The sequence below is a fragment of the Liolophura sinensis genome, chromosome 5 (genome assembly GCF_032854445.1).
Source record: "Liolophura sinensis isolate JHLJ2023 chromosome 5, CUHK_Ljap_v2, whole genome shotgun sequence".
Lineage (NCBI taxonomy): Eukaryota > Metazoa > Mollusca > Polyplacophora > Chitonida > Chitonidae > Liolophura > Liolophura sinensis.
Window position 1 is genome coordinate 16,500,516 of NC_088299.1, and position 19,003 is coordinate 16,519,518.

At 41.3% G+C, this 19,003-nt stretch overlaps 2 protein-coding genes across 2 annotated transcripts; one reads left to right on the forward strand and one right to left on the reverse strand.

The window, feature by feature from the left end:
* Positions 1-2,929: 2,929 nt before the first annotated feature.
* LOC135465575 (turripeptide Lol9.1-like) lies at positions 2,930-5,481 on the reverse strand. Its single transcript, XM_064742827.1, has 3 exons — positions 5,349-5,481; positions 3,674-3,830; positions 2,930-3,030 (listed from the first exon to the last, which is right to left on the reverse strand). The coding sequence occupies exons 1-3, from the start codon at positions 5,413-5,415 to the stop codon at positions 2,988-2,990; spliced, it is 267 nt and encodes an 88-aa protein (XP_064598897.1). The 5' UTR covers positions 5,416-5,481; the 3' UTR covers positions 2,930-2,987.
* A 1,744-nt stretch (positions 5,482-7,225) lies between these two features.
* On the forward strand, positions 7,226-15,150 carry LOC135465898 (uncharacterized). The gene is made up of 6 exons (XM_064743269.1): positions 7,226-7,349; positions 9,109-9,223; positions 11,173-11,307; positions 12,153-12,366; positions 12,873-13,103; positions 13,718-15,150. Exons 2-6 carry the CDS (start codon positions 9,113-9,115, stop codon positions 13,819-13,821), a joined length of 795 nt encoding a protein of 264 aa, XP_064599339.1. The 5' UTR covers positions 7,226-7,349; positions 9,109-9,112; the 3' UTR covers positions 13,822-15,150.
* The last annotated feature ends 3,853 nt before the right edge of the window (positions 15,151-19,003 follow it).

Below are 19,003 nucleotides of genomic sequence, written 5' to 3' on the forward strand. Positions count from 1 at the left end.
CGTCCCCTTGGTGTTGCTAGGCACCCTTCCCAGCAGCCGGCATAGAAAGGTCCAGATTTTGACGCCCAACCTATGTCAAGATTTTTATGGTTTCTTTCTCACAGGCTGGGTCAGGTATGCACCAAAGCTTATTGGTCATGGAATGTTTGGGACTGAGCTACAGCGCTGAACGTTAACATTGTCGCTTATGGAAAACTAATGGGGGTCTGTGGCCAGTACAACGACTGGTTGACACATATCAGTATAATGGCTCGGACGGAGCGCCTTACCTGCCTTCGGTAAGGTATCTCAGTGAAGCAGCACTAGATAAAAGAGCGGTGGAAATTCGTCCTGCAACAAGGAGGCACATTACATGCACTCTAAGGATTCCTTCGTCGTCATATGACTGGAAAATTGTTAAGTCCGACGTTAAACCCGTCAAAATATTTTGATAATAAATGCAATGCCTTCGTGTCGCAATCATTTGATAATATATGTACTTAGCTCTCTGAAAGGAGAAGAGTCTAATGCATGTGTATGCACGTGTAGGCCTACACATGGTCTCCGCGGTTAGCCAAGGTTTCCTTGCGCTGTCCTTCGTTGAAAGTTGTTGACTACTTTTCTTTATATGAATCCCTTTTAATTTCCTACGTTATATGCTGTCTTAGTTCTTAGCCAGATATCACACTGTCTTCGCTGCTCTGCGTGATTTTACTCTCTGTGCTGTACATCTATAATTAAAATCGATGTTGTGTTTTAAACAATTGAAATCAGAATTTGATGTCCTTTTTGGGTGATGGCTGGCATATAGATGTCTGATTTGACGCCTAGCTTTAACTGCTGTCGTCTATATGTATATTTGGTGTAGTTCAGAAGAGAAGAGCGGTCAAATGAACTATCCGACTTCAGCACAGAGAGGTTCTTCCAGCGGTTTGTCCTGATCTCCACCATAGCGCTGCTAATTGCACTCTTAACCGCAAGAGCAAACATCAGGCTCTTGCGTCAGCAGAATGCTTAGTATGGTAATATGAGGTGGTATCTAGGAGAAAAATCGGGCTCTTTGTCAACAGAATACTTGTTCTGGTAATATGAAGTGGTATCTAGGAGACACATCGGGCTCTTTGTCAACAGAATGCTTAGCTCGGTAATATGAGGTGGTATCTAGGAGAAACATCACACTTTATCAACATCAGAATATCGAGTCTGGTAATATGAGGTGCTATCTACGAGAAACACCGGACCCTTTGTCAACAGAAGTACTTAGTTTGGTAATATGAGGTGGTTGTCTAGAAGAAACATAGATCACTTTGTCAACAGAGTACTTAGTTTGGTAACATGAGGTGTTTTTTTGGAGAAGCACCAGGCTTTTCATCAACAGAATGCTCATTCTGGTAATATGAGGTGATGTCCAGGAGAAATATCAACCTCTTTGTCAGGAAAGTATTTAATTTGGTCTCATGAGGTGGTGTCTGGGAGAAACATCCGACTCTTTGTCAACAGAATACTTATTCTGGTAATATGAGGTGGTATCCAGGAGAAGCACCAGGATTTTTATCCACATAATGTTAATGCTAATATGAGATCGTGCCCATGGGAAGCATCAGACTCTTTGTCAACAGAATGCTTTTTTTTTTGGTAATATGATGTGGCATTTAGGAAAAGCATCAGGGGCCGATTCCACAAAGCCATTTCTGACTTAAGCCAAAATTTAAACTTTTTCACAATGCTCAGTTTTTGGTGCTTGAAGTTGAAATATGGACACATTTTTCCAAGGATAATTTTGATGAGTTAGAAAAAGTTTTGATTTCTCAAGCCGAAAAATAAGCCTTAAGATGGTATTTCAAATTTTGACTTAAATCAGAAATGGATTTGTGGGAGCGGTCCCAGGCTCTTTTTGTCAACAGGATGTGTATTCTGGTAATATGAGGTGGTGTATATGAGAAACATCTGGCTCTTTTTTAACAAAATGATTAGAATGGTAATATGAGGTGGTGTCTAAGAGAAACATCGAGCCTATTGTCAACGGGTGACTTAGTTTGGTAATATGAGGTGGTGTCTAAGAGAAACATCGAGCCTATTGTTAACGGGTGACTTAGTTTGGTAATATGAGGTGGTGTCTAAGAGAAACATCGAGCCTATTGTCAACGGGTGACTTAGTTTGGTAATATGAGGTGGTGTCTAAGAGAAACATCGAGCCTATTGTCAACGGGTAACTGAGTTTGGTTATATGAGCAATCACACTTGCTTAATTCTTTTCGCAGCCGGCTTGACCCACATCCGTGTAATAAATTCATCTGTGTGAAGTAGTGGTCATCTTGAATTCTTTCATTTTATATATAAAGTCATGAGATAATGCAACATGATTACCTGACAGACATGCATATGTGACATTTTGGACGGTCAGTTTGGATATTGTATTTATTCAGTTGATTGTTGAATAATAGTGTGAAGAAGAATTTATCTTAAATGACATTGGTCAGGTTTTCGGGTGCGGGAGGCCGGGGCGCCCGGAGTAAACCACCGATCTACGTCAGGTATCTGACAAACCTCCTGACAAAGCCACGACCGAAACAGCGAGAGTTGAAGCTGAACGCGCGATCCCATTGGTCAAGGGCCAAGTGAGATCTGTAGCCATCCAAGCCTGCGAGGGTGTCCGGATGTTGTACAGTTTAAGACGTAAAGCAGGCCCGTTACCTGTCAGTGACAGCCGAAACTAGGCGTATTAAAACAGGCCGACTTACAGCTGTTAGTATAAGGCGTATACTGTGTTAAACTCAGATACCTATATGCTTACGATGATTGAAGACGCATGCGCAACATGTGAACCGAATAATAACAGCAGGCCATGCATTATGTAAAGCAGGTTTCATTCAAGAAAGGATATTATAATGTCTTCCTGTCTGAGATTTTAGCACAGCAGGAAATACGTTTGCTGTTTAAAAAAAGCTGTGTGTATTCCTTTCCTGTCTGACAGTAAACCACTTGTCCCTGATGACTGTTTGCTGACGTCAGCATTCACCCCAATGATCGACGCTTATCGGTTTTGACAGCCTGCAGAAGGAGAAACGGAGTGTGGTTAATTCTCCAAACGCCGTAAGGCTATAGGGTTTTTGTTGTTCATAGTTATAGTATGCCAACACGTGCACCTGCTTACACATGGGAAAGACGCTCGTGTGGCTTGTTGCACAGTTTAACGTTCGTTGAAGATCGCTTGTCTTCCACGTACATTGTGTGCATATGTGTACTTTTCACGTGGAAAAGTTCGTCAATAACTTGCCAAAGGTTGGTAACTTATCCTGAAAATGAACCAAATCGTCTTAGTGAGTTTGAAAATCTTACCAGTTTGGCGCAAAAACACTAAATAAATCACATTGCGAATATGAGATACTGTTGTCACATGACAGAAAATATAGTAGGCGTAAGATGTACTAAATAGTACGCCAAAATTGACAACCCTAGTGATACCGCCATCTGACGGGAAGTTAAACAAAGGGGTCAAGAATGGTTAACGTCGTAGTCAGGAATTTCTCAGTCATAGGGTGACGATCAGGTTTTGGGATGAAGGAACCAGAATGTTGAAGACTTGGCAGCTTTTAACAACAACAACAACAAAAATAATAAGAGTTGCCTTGTGTTGATCAGGGCATAGAACGGCTTTAGCTATCGTGAACATGGGAAATACAGCACGTCCTACCTGCAGGCCTGGGTCTCCATCTCACAGGTGTTGGCGTAGGTGACCCCATCATTGCCGCACACAGGGGAGAAGATCTGGGGACACGCCCTCAGACACAACCTCTCGTCAGTCTTCTCAAAGTGAACCACCCCCTCATCCTTATTCCCTGTCCCCAATCCTAAGGGTGAAATTAGTCACGTCCAGGTTTGTATGTACAGTTTATTATTCAAAAACAGCGAATGACACGGACGGTGACAGTTAGGCATTACATAATAGTCCATCAGTTATGACATCTTACAGATCATTCATCTATAAAGACCAGAAAAGTTCCATCGGTTGTGTACATAACTATATAATTTCATCTTTGTAAAACTGTATGCTGTCATCTATATGTTCATCGGCGGATGTGATTGTTTGGATGTTCTTGCTTTTTAGCCTCGCTTTTTAGCCTCGCTTTAAAGGTCAAGTGTGTTCCAAACCGAGATTTGTACAAATGGATCACCCCGTGACCATTTCTTGTAAGGTGCAACTTTTGTGGGCTGGCAAAATTCTTCTGTGGGTTCATTTAGGAGATATTCTGGTGATCACAGCTTTTAGTATAGCTTTTAGTATAGGGCTATAGTCATATTTACACCAAAACAATAATACCTCCTTGAGTGCTGACTTACATGTTCAGGCAAGGAGGGCCTACACCACACAACCTTATCACACAAAGTTGCAGTTTTGCTGCTCAAAATCGCCTCTCCTGTTATCCACAGCGTGAGAGCTTCAGGGGTCTAGGGGGTCACTGCAGGCTCTCACCTTTTCAGTGTGACAGTCATTCTCAGCGTGATTTTACCATTAGATACCGATGGTGTCATCCTACAGGGTATGACGTCATGTCTGAAGTCATAGGAATCGCATTACAGTGTCTAGCACTGTAAATATTCCTGCAGTGAGACTATAGCCTCGTACGAGATGATATGACTGAAATATCGGGTGTGCATAAAAAAATGGGCCGTACTTTGATACTCAATATCTCCAAAACCCTCTTACGTCAGCTTCTAAAAATTTACACACTCAAAAGCCATTATGTCCTAAGTAAACAGACCAAATTTCAATTTCATCCTTTAAGATTTCTGTTCATGGGACCAAAATCAAAATAGAGTCAAAAACGTATGTTCTGGTCATTTCAAAACGATGTTCTACCTTATTTTACTTCAAAAAGGTGATCACTTGGTCCTCCATTTTCTTGGTAGACGGCGCGCAAACGTCTCTTCCATGAACTGATTGAGTCCCGAATCTCCGCAGGAGTAATTTTTTTTCAGCAGTCCTTGATGCGTGCTTTTAGTTCATCCTCAGTGAATTTTTACCGTGCCACCCTCATAGGCCCCTGGCAGGTGATGCAATGTGGGTCACCGAAACGTGCGTTTTTGAGGCTATGTATTCATTTTAACCCTGTGTACAGACTACTCAAGCTATGGCCTTGAAAATTGGTCAGTATATTAACAAAACCATGCCACTTAAATGTCTAAAGTTTGAAAGCGCTTGAACAAAGTATAATGGAGTAATGCAGCATCAAAATACGCCACATTTTTTATGCACACCCGATATATAGAGCTAAAATCGACGTCAAACCTTAAGCAAGTGAACATAACCAACAGGCTATCATGTAAAACATGTTTGTAAGCCTGCCTTTCAAATACTGTTAACTTACCCACACAAAGAAGTAAAACCAGGGCTATAGGTCCGCGTAACAGAGTCTTCATCCTGATGTCACACATGGATTAGCAGTATGACTGTGTTGGTTTTTTTTGTTTCCTCACAGACGCTTATAATTTCAATGTCAGGTTTACCTGCGAGCTGTACCATGGGTTAGTTACCACATGTAGTGTTATTGGTCGTGAATTGTAAATATGACATTTTCTAGTAGCTGGTTGAATTTATTACGCTGATAACTGAACGATGTGTAGCCCCAGTACGCAAGGGTACCATGTGTATCTTACATGTACTCATAAAAGCATAAACCTATTTATACAACAAACGTTAACAGTATAGTTAGAAAGACCTATACACTTGAGTAGTGTAACTCGCTGATCACCGATTCCACAAAGCCATTTCTCACAATTTAAGTCACAATGCTTAGATTAAGACAATGCTAAGGTAAGAAAATTCGTCCGGTGCAAGGAGAGATGTGACCGGTTACTTTGGGCACTAAATTGAGCCCTCCCCCCACCCTCTCCCGAAAAATGACCATTGTTGCGTAAGTGAAACATTAGCGTAAAAAAGCTTACACAGGGTAAAGCAGATCTGACCAGTTTAGAAACAAGTCAGTCTTCGTGATCCTAAGCACTGAGGTGCTTGCCTTTTATTCGCCAGAACACACGAGGTACGAGTTCAGTCCAGAGGCAGGGAGTTTCTAGATTCCCTCACTCTCACTGTCTGTGGGGCTTTGGTAACAAGAAGCTCTGAGTCTCGCTCATGGCCGTTTGCGTAGTCTAACGTTTGTTGAAGACCACTTGTGAACGCGTGCACATCTGTACAGCCTGTGAGAAAGTTTGCCGCGTTAGTATTTTGCCAAAGGTCGAGGGTTTACGGTCCAGGACCTTACGGTTTCCTCCACCTATAAAGCTAACCATCATGGTATAAGTGAAACATTGTTGAGTACGCAGATAAATAACAAGGAAGTGAGAAATATGATTGTGATTTCCACGTTATCTACGTTTGAAGCCTGCGTATAGTTGATGATTGGACATCCCGGCTGTGCGCCTGCGATAACTTCGTCTGTCAATCCAGACTAACTGACTGGCTGATTGATTAATTACTTAACCCACTGATGCGCTGGTTCATTGGTTCTGTCAATGAAGAGTTCGGCGTGGCTCTGATTGGTTGATTGATTGGTGAAGTATTGCATTGCCGTGTGGAATTGCAGAAGTATTACTTCCACATTGCTAAATCATCGTTTGATTTGACTGTTGTAATCAATTATGGAAGACACTATTTAAGAATGTCAGCCAAGCATGTCAGCAAAACTTTGAAGGTCCTCAGGATATCTGTTAAGGTCATCTGAAATTTGGGAATCTTTAGACACCATTTGGCAATCTATCTCCTTTCTTAGTCGTATTTTCTATTATGTGAGTAAATATTTAATTTGGACTACATGCTGAAAGAGCCTTCAAATTATTTCAATAGACAGAAAGAGTTGTACCCCTTTGACTGTGCATCAGATAATATCTGGGATACGCCTGTATTGATATTTTGGGAAAACAGCGACCGTCGGTATTGACTCTGTGGAAACGGTTGAGCGCTTGATCTCTGTCTCACGCCACGGACTACATATGCTGTTCAGCGATACAGTACCGAAGTTTGGGATATATACTAGCATGAAAATCAAGAATAAACAGTTCAGTCTTGCTTTACTAAGGAGATTAACTACGTTGAAATGCGTATTAATCATGTCAGTGGAAATACCAGCATTCGGAGTTCCTCGCTTTAGGTATGTTGCGCGGAGGGATATGGGCAGCTAACAATGACAGCGGTGATAGCGCAGGCTCTCAGTACGGGTGACAACCCGTAGATACGCGTAAACACTAGGCGGCTCTCACTCTCTTACTCTTGTAAACTACGTACGTGTATATCACCCGCCGCACTTCTTTTTCGAGTACCTGGGAGCTAATTGGATATTGTTTTGCAGTCTCAGGTACCCAGTGGTTTTCAGGTGAGCTGTGATCACGTCATATATAGGCCTACATTAAGCAGGAAATACCTGATTATTTGGTAAGATACTTGTACAGTGCCCAAATAGGACCCCACCGACACCTGTGTGTATATCTATTTCGTGTGAAATTCTCCAAATAGTGCACTGCACCAGGTCGTCAGAGGTGACAACTGCTGTGTTACCACGAGGTCCTTAGCTTGAGACGACCACAGTCTACATTGGTGTGTAACAATAAGTAGATTCGTAACCTAACACACTAACCCTACTGTAACTGACACGACAACCATGCCTAACGGTCGCCAATAGCAACGAGGGAAGCCATGGCGCCCTTGTATACAACATGGCTGCCATCGGGATATTAATTCCATCCAGGCGCCGCCGTCTAGCTTAATTTTGTCGATAAATTATTGTATGTAGGCCTACTGCTCAAAGAAGTAAGTCTAACTAGAGGCTGTATAACATTTCACCAGTAAGACCGCGAGTTCGATTACGGTGGCTTTATAATGTGGTTTTGTTTGCATGCAAACTGAGCGTTACATAGACCTGCCCTAATACGCCTAATCAGTAACACTTAGTTATAAAGCTGGGGAATTATTGTTGTGATTTTCCCTACAGGAGAGCATTTACTTTTATCCCGTCAGCTGTATTATTACTAGTAATCGTATACAGGCATATATATAGTACTATTAACATTTGCTGCAAATTGTGTTTGAAATCATATTAACTTTTCCTTTTCTTTCTCCGCGTTTTAAGGATAAGGGGAAATTAGCATACTGAATATAACCACTGTTGTGGCCTAATAACATGCATTTCATAAATACATTTCTCGTGCTGTTATTCGGTTTGTCAAATATATTGAATGAAGTGTAGCATTTCACGTCCAAACAAAACATCCCGCTCTCAAATCGTCTTTATGTCAGTGACATAATGAACTGGCTAACTGTTTTCAGTGCGCATGATCGAAATTTCATCGCTGCGGGACAAACAAATCCACGTGACCGTGTTAAAGCATTATGACCCTCGGCAGTTCACAGCAAAATCCGTGTATTTTATTCCACTCTTTCTGACATCTGAAACTTTACATGGGTTCGAGGACAATTTCAAGTCGATAATTTTAAAAAATACATTTTAAGAAATTGGATTGGAATTGATTTCTGGTCTGTCGTCGAAGATTGTAATGTTGTTGAAACAAAGGACCACGTGCTTTTGTTTCTCCAACCTCTATGACACGTTACGCACACGCAGCCTGAGGCACCACTCCAATTGCACCACTGTTGGATTGCTGAGTACATTTGGAGTTGGATTACAACGATTCAGAAATATTTACAACATAATACGAATGTTACATTCGTAAAACCAGGGATTCTCATTGGTACACTCACACAAGAGTAGTTGCTGTCACTGGTTCGCCTGTGGCTTCAAGTCAGGAATTTTATCTGGACTTGCGCGATGGGCGGTGGTTTACTCGGGACAGTAGTTTACTCGGTGTGCTCCGATTTACTCGGTGCAATCAGGTTTACTCGGGCCGGTGGTTTACGCGGGGCGCTCTGGTTTACTCTGGGCGCTCCTGTTTCCTTCACCTATAAACCTGACCGCCGTCATATGAGTGAAAAATTCTTGAGTACAGTGTAAAATAACAATCAACTGATTAAAAAAAATAGAAGACCGTTATCTGCCAGACATATGAAGTTTCATTTGCAGAGATATTATTGTCAAACTAACAACTAGGTTACAGCTCAATTCCTCTATTTCCACACAGAACAATGTCACAAATGGTATGTACTTGTGGGGCGAACTCCAACTATCAGCAACAGCAGCAGAGTGGGACAGACCAACAGACCCAGCAGCGACAAAAGCGGCCTCCAAAACCAGTGGTAATTTACTTTTTCACCAAATATATTCAATGAGAAATTTCCAGGACTCTTTGGGATAAGTTGAAAAGAACGAAGCGGAAATTTGATGAAGTTGGGATCGGTGGGGATAAAAGGTGGTCGTATTTGTGGGTAGCTAAGCTACGCGGAAACCAGCGCATTTATAAAGATCGCTTTCGACTTTGTTTCCTAACTAAAACACGCAAAAGCTGTTAGGAATTTGTATTTATCTTGCGTTGCAATATCTTCCCCGATATGACTCTTTTATCCATGTATGCGTGTATATTTACGTGCTCATATACAGTTGGCAGAACAGCGATATGCCAAGAATGGGAAATAACTAACTTTTTTTAATAACATAAAGAGAGTTACAGTCTTTGCATAACTCCTACGTCAACGTCGTACGTGGGAAGGTCTGTGAACAACCTGTCGATAGTCCTGGGTTTCAGCTGAGCTCTGTCCTGTTTCCTTCCACTACAGTGGTGGCCGCCGTCGTATAAGTGAAATATTCTTGAGTGCGGCATAAAACTCCAATCGAAATAAATAAATAAATAAATAAATACGACGACTTATGCCCATCCTATTCATTACACAAATAGAAATTGCACATATGTAGGACATAAAGAGAAATTGCCTTCAATTTGTGCTTGTCGATGGTAATATGCATGTAAGAGGTTGCCTTTATTAATTTGGACGATCACAAACTTGATTCCGCTGGTATATGATTGGGCACTGAAGCCTTTTACTGTAAAGCAGATGCTGATCGGTCTACTGGATTCACGGTAAAGTTTATGTACACCTGTGACTGAGCGACCCTGGGCATGGTCCGGGTCAGGTGTACTGTGGTCAGCCAGCCAGACTGACCGGCCCGCCCCGCCATGACCTGTCCGCTCACTAGACTGCGGACATTCCAGGCATACCATCAGAGATTACCTTAACTGCGCTGGTGGCTGACCCTAGCAGTTGACCAGCACCTGTAAAGTTCTACCTTCATTAGCAGACAATGTACACACGGGTTTGTCCTTGATGAACGGCCGGTCACGCCGGACAAATAACGGTAGACAATGGTCACACGGCCAAAGTTGTCTTGACACCATAGGACCTCACTATAAATGTCCATACGCGCAGACGCACGCACCGCACGCCCTCTTTTAACATCAGAAACATTCCGCCGGTCTCTGCCCGGTTTCCTCCCACTATAATGCTGGCAACCGTCGTATAAGTGAAATATTCTTGTAAACGGCGTAAAACTTCAACTGATTAAATAAAATAAATAATATCAGAAACGCTTGTGCTGATGTTTGTGGATCTAAATTGTAAAAATCAACGTTACTGTTTCAAACTCCACCTATTTTAACGAGATATTGGAAGGTCTTTTATGCACACTCAGATCGAAACGCCCAAGGACATGTGTTCAGAAACATATTTCCGAGAGAAAGAGAAATAAAACACTGACAATGAACGAATGTGGATTATAAGCAAGAGAAATGTTTCTCTTGAATAATGTCTGAGAGAGAGGCTTTCTCTAACAGAGACCTCAAAATCTGCTTAACCATTCCCTGCAATCAGGTGCTATATCTCCGTTCGATTCTATGACAGCGGTTAGGTTGATGAGTATATCAGGCAGGTGAAGTATTCTAAAAAAAACACAGCATCTCGGCTGATTGTGGCCAAGTCTCATGACAGTAACAGTATATGGGGTTAATTGCTTTTGAACATAGAAGGTGCATGGGCCACCGGGGCCGAGTGGTTAACCTGCTGTCGCAGCATAATGACCCAGGAGCCTCTAACCAATGCGGTCGCTGTCACTCATACTGGTTTCCTGTCGTAGTTGAAATACCCTTGGGTAAGGCGAAAAAAGATACCGATCTATCAACAAATCGACATGTACGAATTGATATTGTTTTTATGTCTTAGTTTCCGTGTTATTGTTTTACCTCTGGCATGAACAGGTTGCCGCTAAGGATGAAGTTTACGCCTTCATCCGCGCCAGACGAGAGCACTACCCAGTGATGAAGAACTACATGGTGCGGGAGTCGAAGATTATTGAGAACTACAAGGGAACAATTGTCGGCCTAGCTGAAAAGGTATATTCTTACAGAGAAGACGTACATATTAAATATTGTGCTGGATTTTGGAACATTAAGCTGATGATATAACGTTATCAAATAACGGTCTGAGCTAGTACATAGAAGAGCATTTTCACGTTTAAATATGAGGTTATCTGGTATCAAAGGTGTTGCATTTGGTAATTTATAACTTTCTAGTTTCCCACGAGTATAATCTTCTTTTCTGTTTCTGAAAACAACTCCAGTTTTTGAAGTTGGGTAACTCTTGTCGAATTGACGACAGGGAAGATTCACCGCTGTTCACACGAGCATTAAATCTTCCCCTGCATAAACTGGCGTCAATCGTTTGATCTCTGTAATTAACTAACCTGTTGTGAGACTCGCGGAATCAAAAGGGTCCATGGCAATTACGTCTGTTCATGAAAAACATTTCCGAGCCTATACACCGTTTAGTGAGTTTTTTTTTAAGATGGCAGCCGCAGTACAGTATAAACGCAGACATTTTCTTTTGTGTTATTGCATTGGCCTATTTTTGGTCAGTCCAACATAAGATTAGATTAGTTAATTTGTAGGAACATGCGACTGACATCGATTTATGCTAGGGAAGGCTTAATGCCGTGTGAACAGCGGTAAATGTTCATTACCGTCAATTCCACACATTTGGGGCTCTTTCTCTGCGTAACTCTCGCAACTGCGTTCCTCGATAAGAGTTACCCCACTCTGCAACTAGAAGGTATGAACATCACCCCGCGGTGCTTCCTGCGACAATTTTCAACACTAAAATCTGTATTATACCCAGAAAGTGTAATCCCTAATCGCGATAATACTGTTAACAATGTTTTCATGTCTACTTTATCCGTAAGGTCTGTGTTCTGGAAGCCCCCTTAGGAGGGTCCAACTGGGTGTCCCCGACTACCGAGGACCCGAGATACTGTGTGCTGGTCATCCGCTTTGATAGCATGAGGAACGCCAACCTGTGGAGCTTCTCTGATCCTATCTTCAAGCAACAGGACTGTTTACCTCCAAATGAGATGATCGAGGGATTTATTGTGCCCATGAAGCACCTTCCACCAGATGGCTAGTACTTCACTAAGTCTTGTCTTTTGACTTCTTACACATCATAGATGTACGGTTAAAAGACGTCACAGGTCGGGTCATACCGAAGACTAGTACATTGTTATTCCTTATGGAACACGTTTTGCCATGTCATATTTATTCATTCTTTGCTTTTAATATTTATGTTATAAGCAACTAATCTACTATATTACAACGGCCTGGTTTTCTATACCTTATATTGAGATCGACCGCATTCCATGCTGGTTTGGCTTCAGCCAGTAGTCAGGGTGTTTCTCTGGGCACCTGTTGAAGGGCGGTGGTTTTCTCCATGCTCAAACCGATGTCCCCCACAGAACGTGTCTGCATGCCGTCGTAAAAATAAAGTCTTTATGGCGTTTAACCCCACTGAAATAAATAAATAAATGAAAAATTAGCTTTCCCCGTTCTTCTGTACCATATATGTAGTTACGCTGATGATCTACACAAGAGCCATAAGCAATGGACATGTGTCACTGTCTCGTCCACAGACTGTAAGACCTTCACCATGATGAACATCCGCAATGTGCGTGACGCCCAGGCTTTCCAGGAGTGTTACATCGACGAGGTGGTCCCACTACTGGACGACAACAACGTGGAACAAGGGGTCGTATCGACTGATGAAGTTCAGCCACTGCGCAGGTCCTGGGTTAAGAGAGGAGACTTCATCTTTGTACATCAGGCCAGACGACCAGACAGCTTGATTAATGTCTTCAACTCAGGTAACCTATAGACAAAAACGAGCATATACATAGACTTAGTTCAAACTTTGTGGACCGTTTTCCATGCTAAAGACATTAGATTGACATGACACTCCACCCATTCACGGTATAGCGATAATAGGTCCACCAGGATGGTATATCCCTCAACACCTAACATTACTTTAAAAAGCACCTGTACAAAGATTGCTAATTTAAAAGTAATATAGGCATACCTCCATCGGTAATGATCAGAAATCTCTTGAAATCGCTGTAACTGAACCTGGTTATTCATTTAAGATGAAAATATGAAAATATGCCAAATGTCCATTGCTCTCACGGATGACAATGTGATCAGTTTCAATACACCAACCCCCCATGATTTGGTTGCTGGGTGGGCACACACCTATGTAGGTATTAAAAGAATACAAGGTTTTACCTCAGTCATTATCGGAATGAAGTATCACTTCTATATGACACTATGACACTCGTCAATTTTTCTGTATACCATTAACATAACAGTTATTACAGATTTTGGCACTCGCCAATGTTTCTGTCAACCAAGCATCTTCGTCAGTATTGCTACAAATGTCGGCGCTCTATGATTCCTAATGCGATTTTCATTGTTAATGTTACAGAGGCTTACTCTCGCCTGCGTGCTGACCGGGAGAATTGGGCAGAGTGCGAAACCCTGATGTTCACCGTCAGCCGAGAGCCCTTCCGTTCTGCCAGAAGACGCTAGATGAAGACTACAAGTACCTAGCCAGACGCACAGCGACTTGTAAGTGAATTCAAGAGCTACCCTCTGGGGCCTCATTGGCAAAGTTTTCGTGACGTCGCCTTCGCATAACTACATTTCCGACATTTGTCAATACCACCATTTATGTTCCATGAGGTGAATGCTTGAGTTCAGTTACGATAGCAAACGTGTGACATAAGCGTTTGACAGGAACAGATAGTATATCTGACAAATGTACATTTCTTAATGTACAAAAATTACTGATACCTCAAAGTATTGTTTTGGTGAACCAACTGTAGTGTCGGGAGAAAAAAAAACCCACAGACGAAGGCACGTATATAGTATTATCAGGCGTACACGTGGTATTATAAAGGTAGAAGTATGATTAAACATTTCACACCTAGATACTTTGACAGTCTAGGCTGTTTAAATGATAAATTCATGGTAATCCTGTCTTTAGGGCTTGTATGCACAATAGAACCCGATTCATAACGTCCAAGAGGCGAGTATAACAAACTGCTCTTCCCTTAGGCCTACTGCGCATATTTTTACACTGATCCATGGGTGGATTACAGAATCTCTAGAGGTGGGTGGGTAATAGGAGATGAGGGGGTGAGGGGCTTTCTGTATTTGCATGTATATGTTGTTTTTATACTTTTTTGCTTCCCCTTTACGTAATCAAAACGAGAGTTGCTGTTGATCTGTGCTGATTGCTTCCGTATACAATCTTATAGGCCTATATTATTTTTCGTTATTATTTTTTGAAAGTCAAACTACATTCCATCTACATTCAGTGAGTTCAGGTGTGAAAAAAATACATATGTACGCATGTACCTAACAATACGCAATTATTAACATTTCCAAGATTTTGTTGTGAACATTTCATGCATGTGCATTGGAATTATTTCGCCGTTTGGTGGGACATTTACCTATCCGGCTTACAGGCCTATATTACCGACAACGTCGCTTCACCTCTTACGTAACGATTAACCTGTTCTTCATTCATCTGACTTAAGCCTTGATGCCATGACAGTTTTACATAATATGCTTGTTTATGTTGATGTATTCTTCATATATTTTAAACCACAGAGGTGGATTTATGAATTATGAAAAGCATGAAAAGTTTCCACTTTACAATCTACCTTAATTCTCTTCCAGACAATTATCCAAATGTCTATACATGTATGTTTCCTTCTTAGACCTCCAATAATGCATGATTATATACATATCGATCTGATCTAATTGATGTAGTACGATTGTATATCGCCGCCATCTTGTAGATAAGGGATAAATTATTCTTCTATTTTATGAATATATATAAATATAAAACTGCTTCAGTGGTTTCTTGTTGATAGTTCTATTTAAGACACGCTGTCGTCTCTTTACATCGTCCACCTGGGAGATCACCACGGGGTTGTGTCCCCTTTGCAATCAGGACCGTTGTGAGTTCATCATGATCTCGAGTTGTAGTGAATTAACATATTAACGAATGAGTTGGCGAACCTTGGTCTGGTGGTTACAGGCCTTCACTTTTTAATTGCAAGGGGACACGAGGTGTTCAACCTGGTGTTTGACAAGGACTCCCCTCCCTCAGAACTTGTTGGGATCGACAGCGCCCGTGTTGCCGTTGGTGCAGTCTGAAACTTTCGTCGAAGACCCGGGGGTGTAAGAAGTAAAGGAAAAGTGAAAGGGGAGGGCGGGGGGTGAGGGGCTTCAGGATCCGCCAAGGCACCAAGAGCTCTTGGACCCTAGGCGCGTACAAACGTGCTTCAAGAGTAAAAATATCTATCCTCAAGGCTGTGACGAAGAAGGCCTATACTGCACATTTTGGTACAAATTTAGTTGGGTCATGTGAGTCGTGAAATAATTACTCTAATGGGGCATGCGGATAAACTGAGCAATCTTTATTATACATTGCCAAGAGTACCCAGGCCTGCAGGCAGCGAGGAGAGGTGTTGGGGTCGCACATAGGCAGGTGGAACGACTATCCCAGTCAGTAATCAGCAAGAGTCATTCACCAAATCACAGAAATTCCTATCCAGCATTATGATAAAAACCTAGGTAAAGGCGATATTTATACTCTTACGTTCCTTGTGATAGAAAACATGCAGGCATGGCTTCATAAACTTTAGTATCGTTTGTAAGAATTATCGCCTTGCTGAAAATATCCCATAATATAGGGCGAATAAGAAGTCTTCCAGAGGAATTAATAGACGTGAGTTTTCACTCCGTTTGAATGCTGAGTTACATTGCGCAATTTCGCAGATTATAATATTTCAGATACCATGACGAAATGACGATAGGAACGCTTTTCCTCGAGGTTAAAATATCTGATCAATGAAATCACAGTGCGTTGATCTGTTTGAAGAAATTGAAAGAAATGTTGTAACATCCGATTCAAAAGTGTGAAGAGAGCAATGAACATTTACTGTTGTGTATTTTTTATATGGTTTGGTCGAAAGTGTGTGTTTCCTCCAATACCCCCCCCCCCCCCCCCCCGCTTTTGAAAATGCAAAGGCACACCCCGGTCCCTCTTTTCTACGCCACTGACCGCTTGTCATTACGCCCATAATATTCGCGGAGAATACCTCACCATGCTTCATTTCGTTACTGAGGTATTCCCATGGATGATATGAATGCAACTTGTCATTCACCAGTATGTCTGTACGTTTCTTGTTGCAAAGTTCGTCAGTAACTTGCCAAAGGTCGGTCGGTAGTTTACGCCAGGCACGATTGGATTGTCCTCATCCATAAAACTGCTCGCCATCATGAAAGTGAAAAAGTCTTGATTATTGTGTCGAAGAACAATCAGATCAGTGACTGAGTAGGAGTTCACGTTTACTGTGTAACTGTAGATGCTTTAGTAATGCTTTTTACCTATATGCTGTATATATAATATCCAAATCTGATTTAAGTATAGTATAAAGACTATCATAAGTTTCTGAACCGGAAAAATGGACAGTATTTGTAAATATATTATGACGTTGAACTACAATCAAATAAATAAATAAAATATGTGTGGTTCCAGTCGTGGTAAATTATACGCTGTATTGTTTGTCTGATTAATGCGTCCATGATGTGTTAAAGTGGAAGTTGTAGACATCACGCATGCCTTGGCCCTCTCCTATGCAGTTCCGTTTTACAACCTTGCTGTAATTGTTGTGATCAAATGGCAGCAGTAAACCATTTTCAACTCAAAGAGTTTTTCACATGCCAGCAAAGCGAAAGTACATATACATTTACCAATTGTCCGATTATAACGGTTTTATGATAATGCTTTTTATGAATGTGGATGTATGATGTCAACGCAAATATTAGTCATCTCACAAAAACACTTACAGGCTTAATCACTATCCCCACCCTAAGGCCTGTCTATTATGGCTTTTCTACTCGAGGAAATGAGACGTGCATAATGTACATGCTGGGTGAACCACACTTTAAATAATATTATGACACGTTTTAAAAATTAGAATATAAGAATTAATATATTACATGTATCTCAATGGAAGAGGCACATCCTTGTATATTTAATTCAGTTATTGGTTAAAATCAGAGCAGGTTATGATAAATGACCTCCGGTGCTGATACACAAGACGCTGCCAGGCTGCTGACACGCTTCAGCAAGTCAGGAGTATGCACGCGGACATGCACGCATGAGCTGAACACTAATTCCCCGGCTAATGAGCTCTGATTAATATTAGCATGGGAGGAAGCTCTCGATCTCCCCGATCAAGTGGTGAAGTAAGAAAGTTGGTCGTTTTCGGGCCTACTTCAGTATCCCCTTACCTGTAATCTAGCAGGGGTGTAGTACCCATACAAACTAGGTACATAGTCCACACATATACTAATGCCGTCATGTTAGCGTATTGTTACAACGAATATAAGCTGTCAAATGAAGTAAAATGTAGCGTAAATGTAGTAGATCAGCATAACTTAGTAGGCCTACGTATTGCGTTTTTACTGCCTCGTTATCCCACATGCATGCCATAGCTAAGACACAGTCTATGAAGCAGCCTGTATTAAAACTGTAAATGAGATATACACTATGCTCTTCGTATGTTAGGAAGCTGAACTTCTGTATCACACTGTATGCATGTCAATGATTTTTTTTTCAGAAAAATCTGAATGTATATGAAAAACAATGTTTAAAGATACAATTAAAGATGGAGCTTTTAATTCATTTGCACGAGAGGGACATCCTCCGTTGCCCACTGTGTTCTTCGTTAGGTTTAAACCAACGCCATTAATACTTTTTTATATAAATATTTCCTTGTCTGAAAGAAGGAAGCAGTTCATCACTATATTAACGATCACTGAAAACAATCGTTCACAGATAAAATATAAGTTCTAAGTGTAGAAACGACCATTAATTTGAATATTAATAAATATGCATAGGCGTACATCCCAAAGAACACGACACAAACTTATTGAGTATTGAGTATAAATAAGGCATGTCGGACCTATTTACTCCACTGTATTTGTACTACCAGTATCTTCTCTCTATAATGTGTTTGTTTCCGAGATATGATGTCAAAAACGAATCTCTATTTCTTCACAAGGCTGCATTACACACGACCTCAACCTCCACAACTGTCTATGATTTTGACACTAGTAAATATGACCTAATAATAAAATTATCAATCATCGGGCATAAACTACACAAGTATATATGTATAGATATACATGAAAACGATATAATTTTCCTTCTTCCAAACAAAAGGAAACATCCTTCTGTACGCAAAATGAGTAAAACAAGACGCCAGACACGCAAAATGGTTGCCCATCTACATTTGTATGCAATACATACTCCTTACAGCGAACGTGCTAAACGCTCGCTTTACATCACTGCCACCACCATGCTACACCTTTTGAGACTGCGACATACTTAAACTTGGTCAGACTTCGTAACTGTTGTCCTCACGCGGAAATATTTAATCAGCATTTATAAATAAAATTGTTTCTGGTGTTGATTAGAGTAATGTACATTAAATTAAATAAAGAGAATGCATGTGAATAAAGTAATACCGGAAACAAAGGCTGAGACAGTGTTTCTGAGTCTTCGGACACCACTGCCTGTGTCATCACCAAAACTCCAATGACCTCGACGCTGTTCAAGATTTTTGTACAAAACTAGATGGTGGTGGCAGTGATGTAGAGCGGACGCAGAGAGTGGCGCCTTCATTAA

Coding starts and splice junctions, on each gene's coding strand:
- LOC135465575 (XM_064742827.1), bottom strand. CDS start 5,415: ATGTGTGACATCAGGATGAAGACTCTGTTACGCGGACCTATAGCCCTG. Junction 3,831..5,348: donor GGTTTTACTTCTTTGTGTGG/GTAAGTTAACAG, acceptor TTTCACCCTTAG/GATTGGGGACAGGGAATAAG. Junction 3,031..3,673: donor ATGGAGACCCAGGCCTGCAG/GTAGGACGTGCT, acceptor CTCCTTCTGCAG/GCTGTCAAAACCGATAAGCG.
- LOC135465898 (XM_064743269.1), top strand. CDS start 9,113: ATGTCACAAATGGTATGTACTTGTGGGGCGAACTCCAACTATCAGCAA. Junction 9,224..11,172: donor AGCGGCCTCCAAAACCAGTG/GTAATTTACTTT, acceptor TGGCATGAACAG/GTTGCCGCTAAGGATGAAGT. Junction 11,308..12,152: donor TTGTCGGCCTAGCTGAAAAG/GTATATTCTTAC, acceptor TTTATCCGTAAG/GTCTGTGTTCTGGAAGCCCC.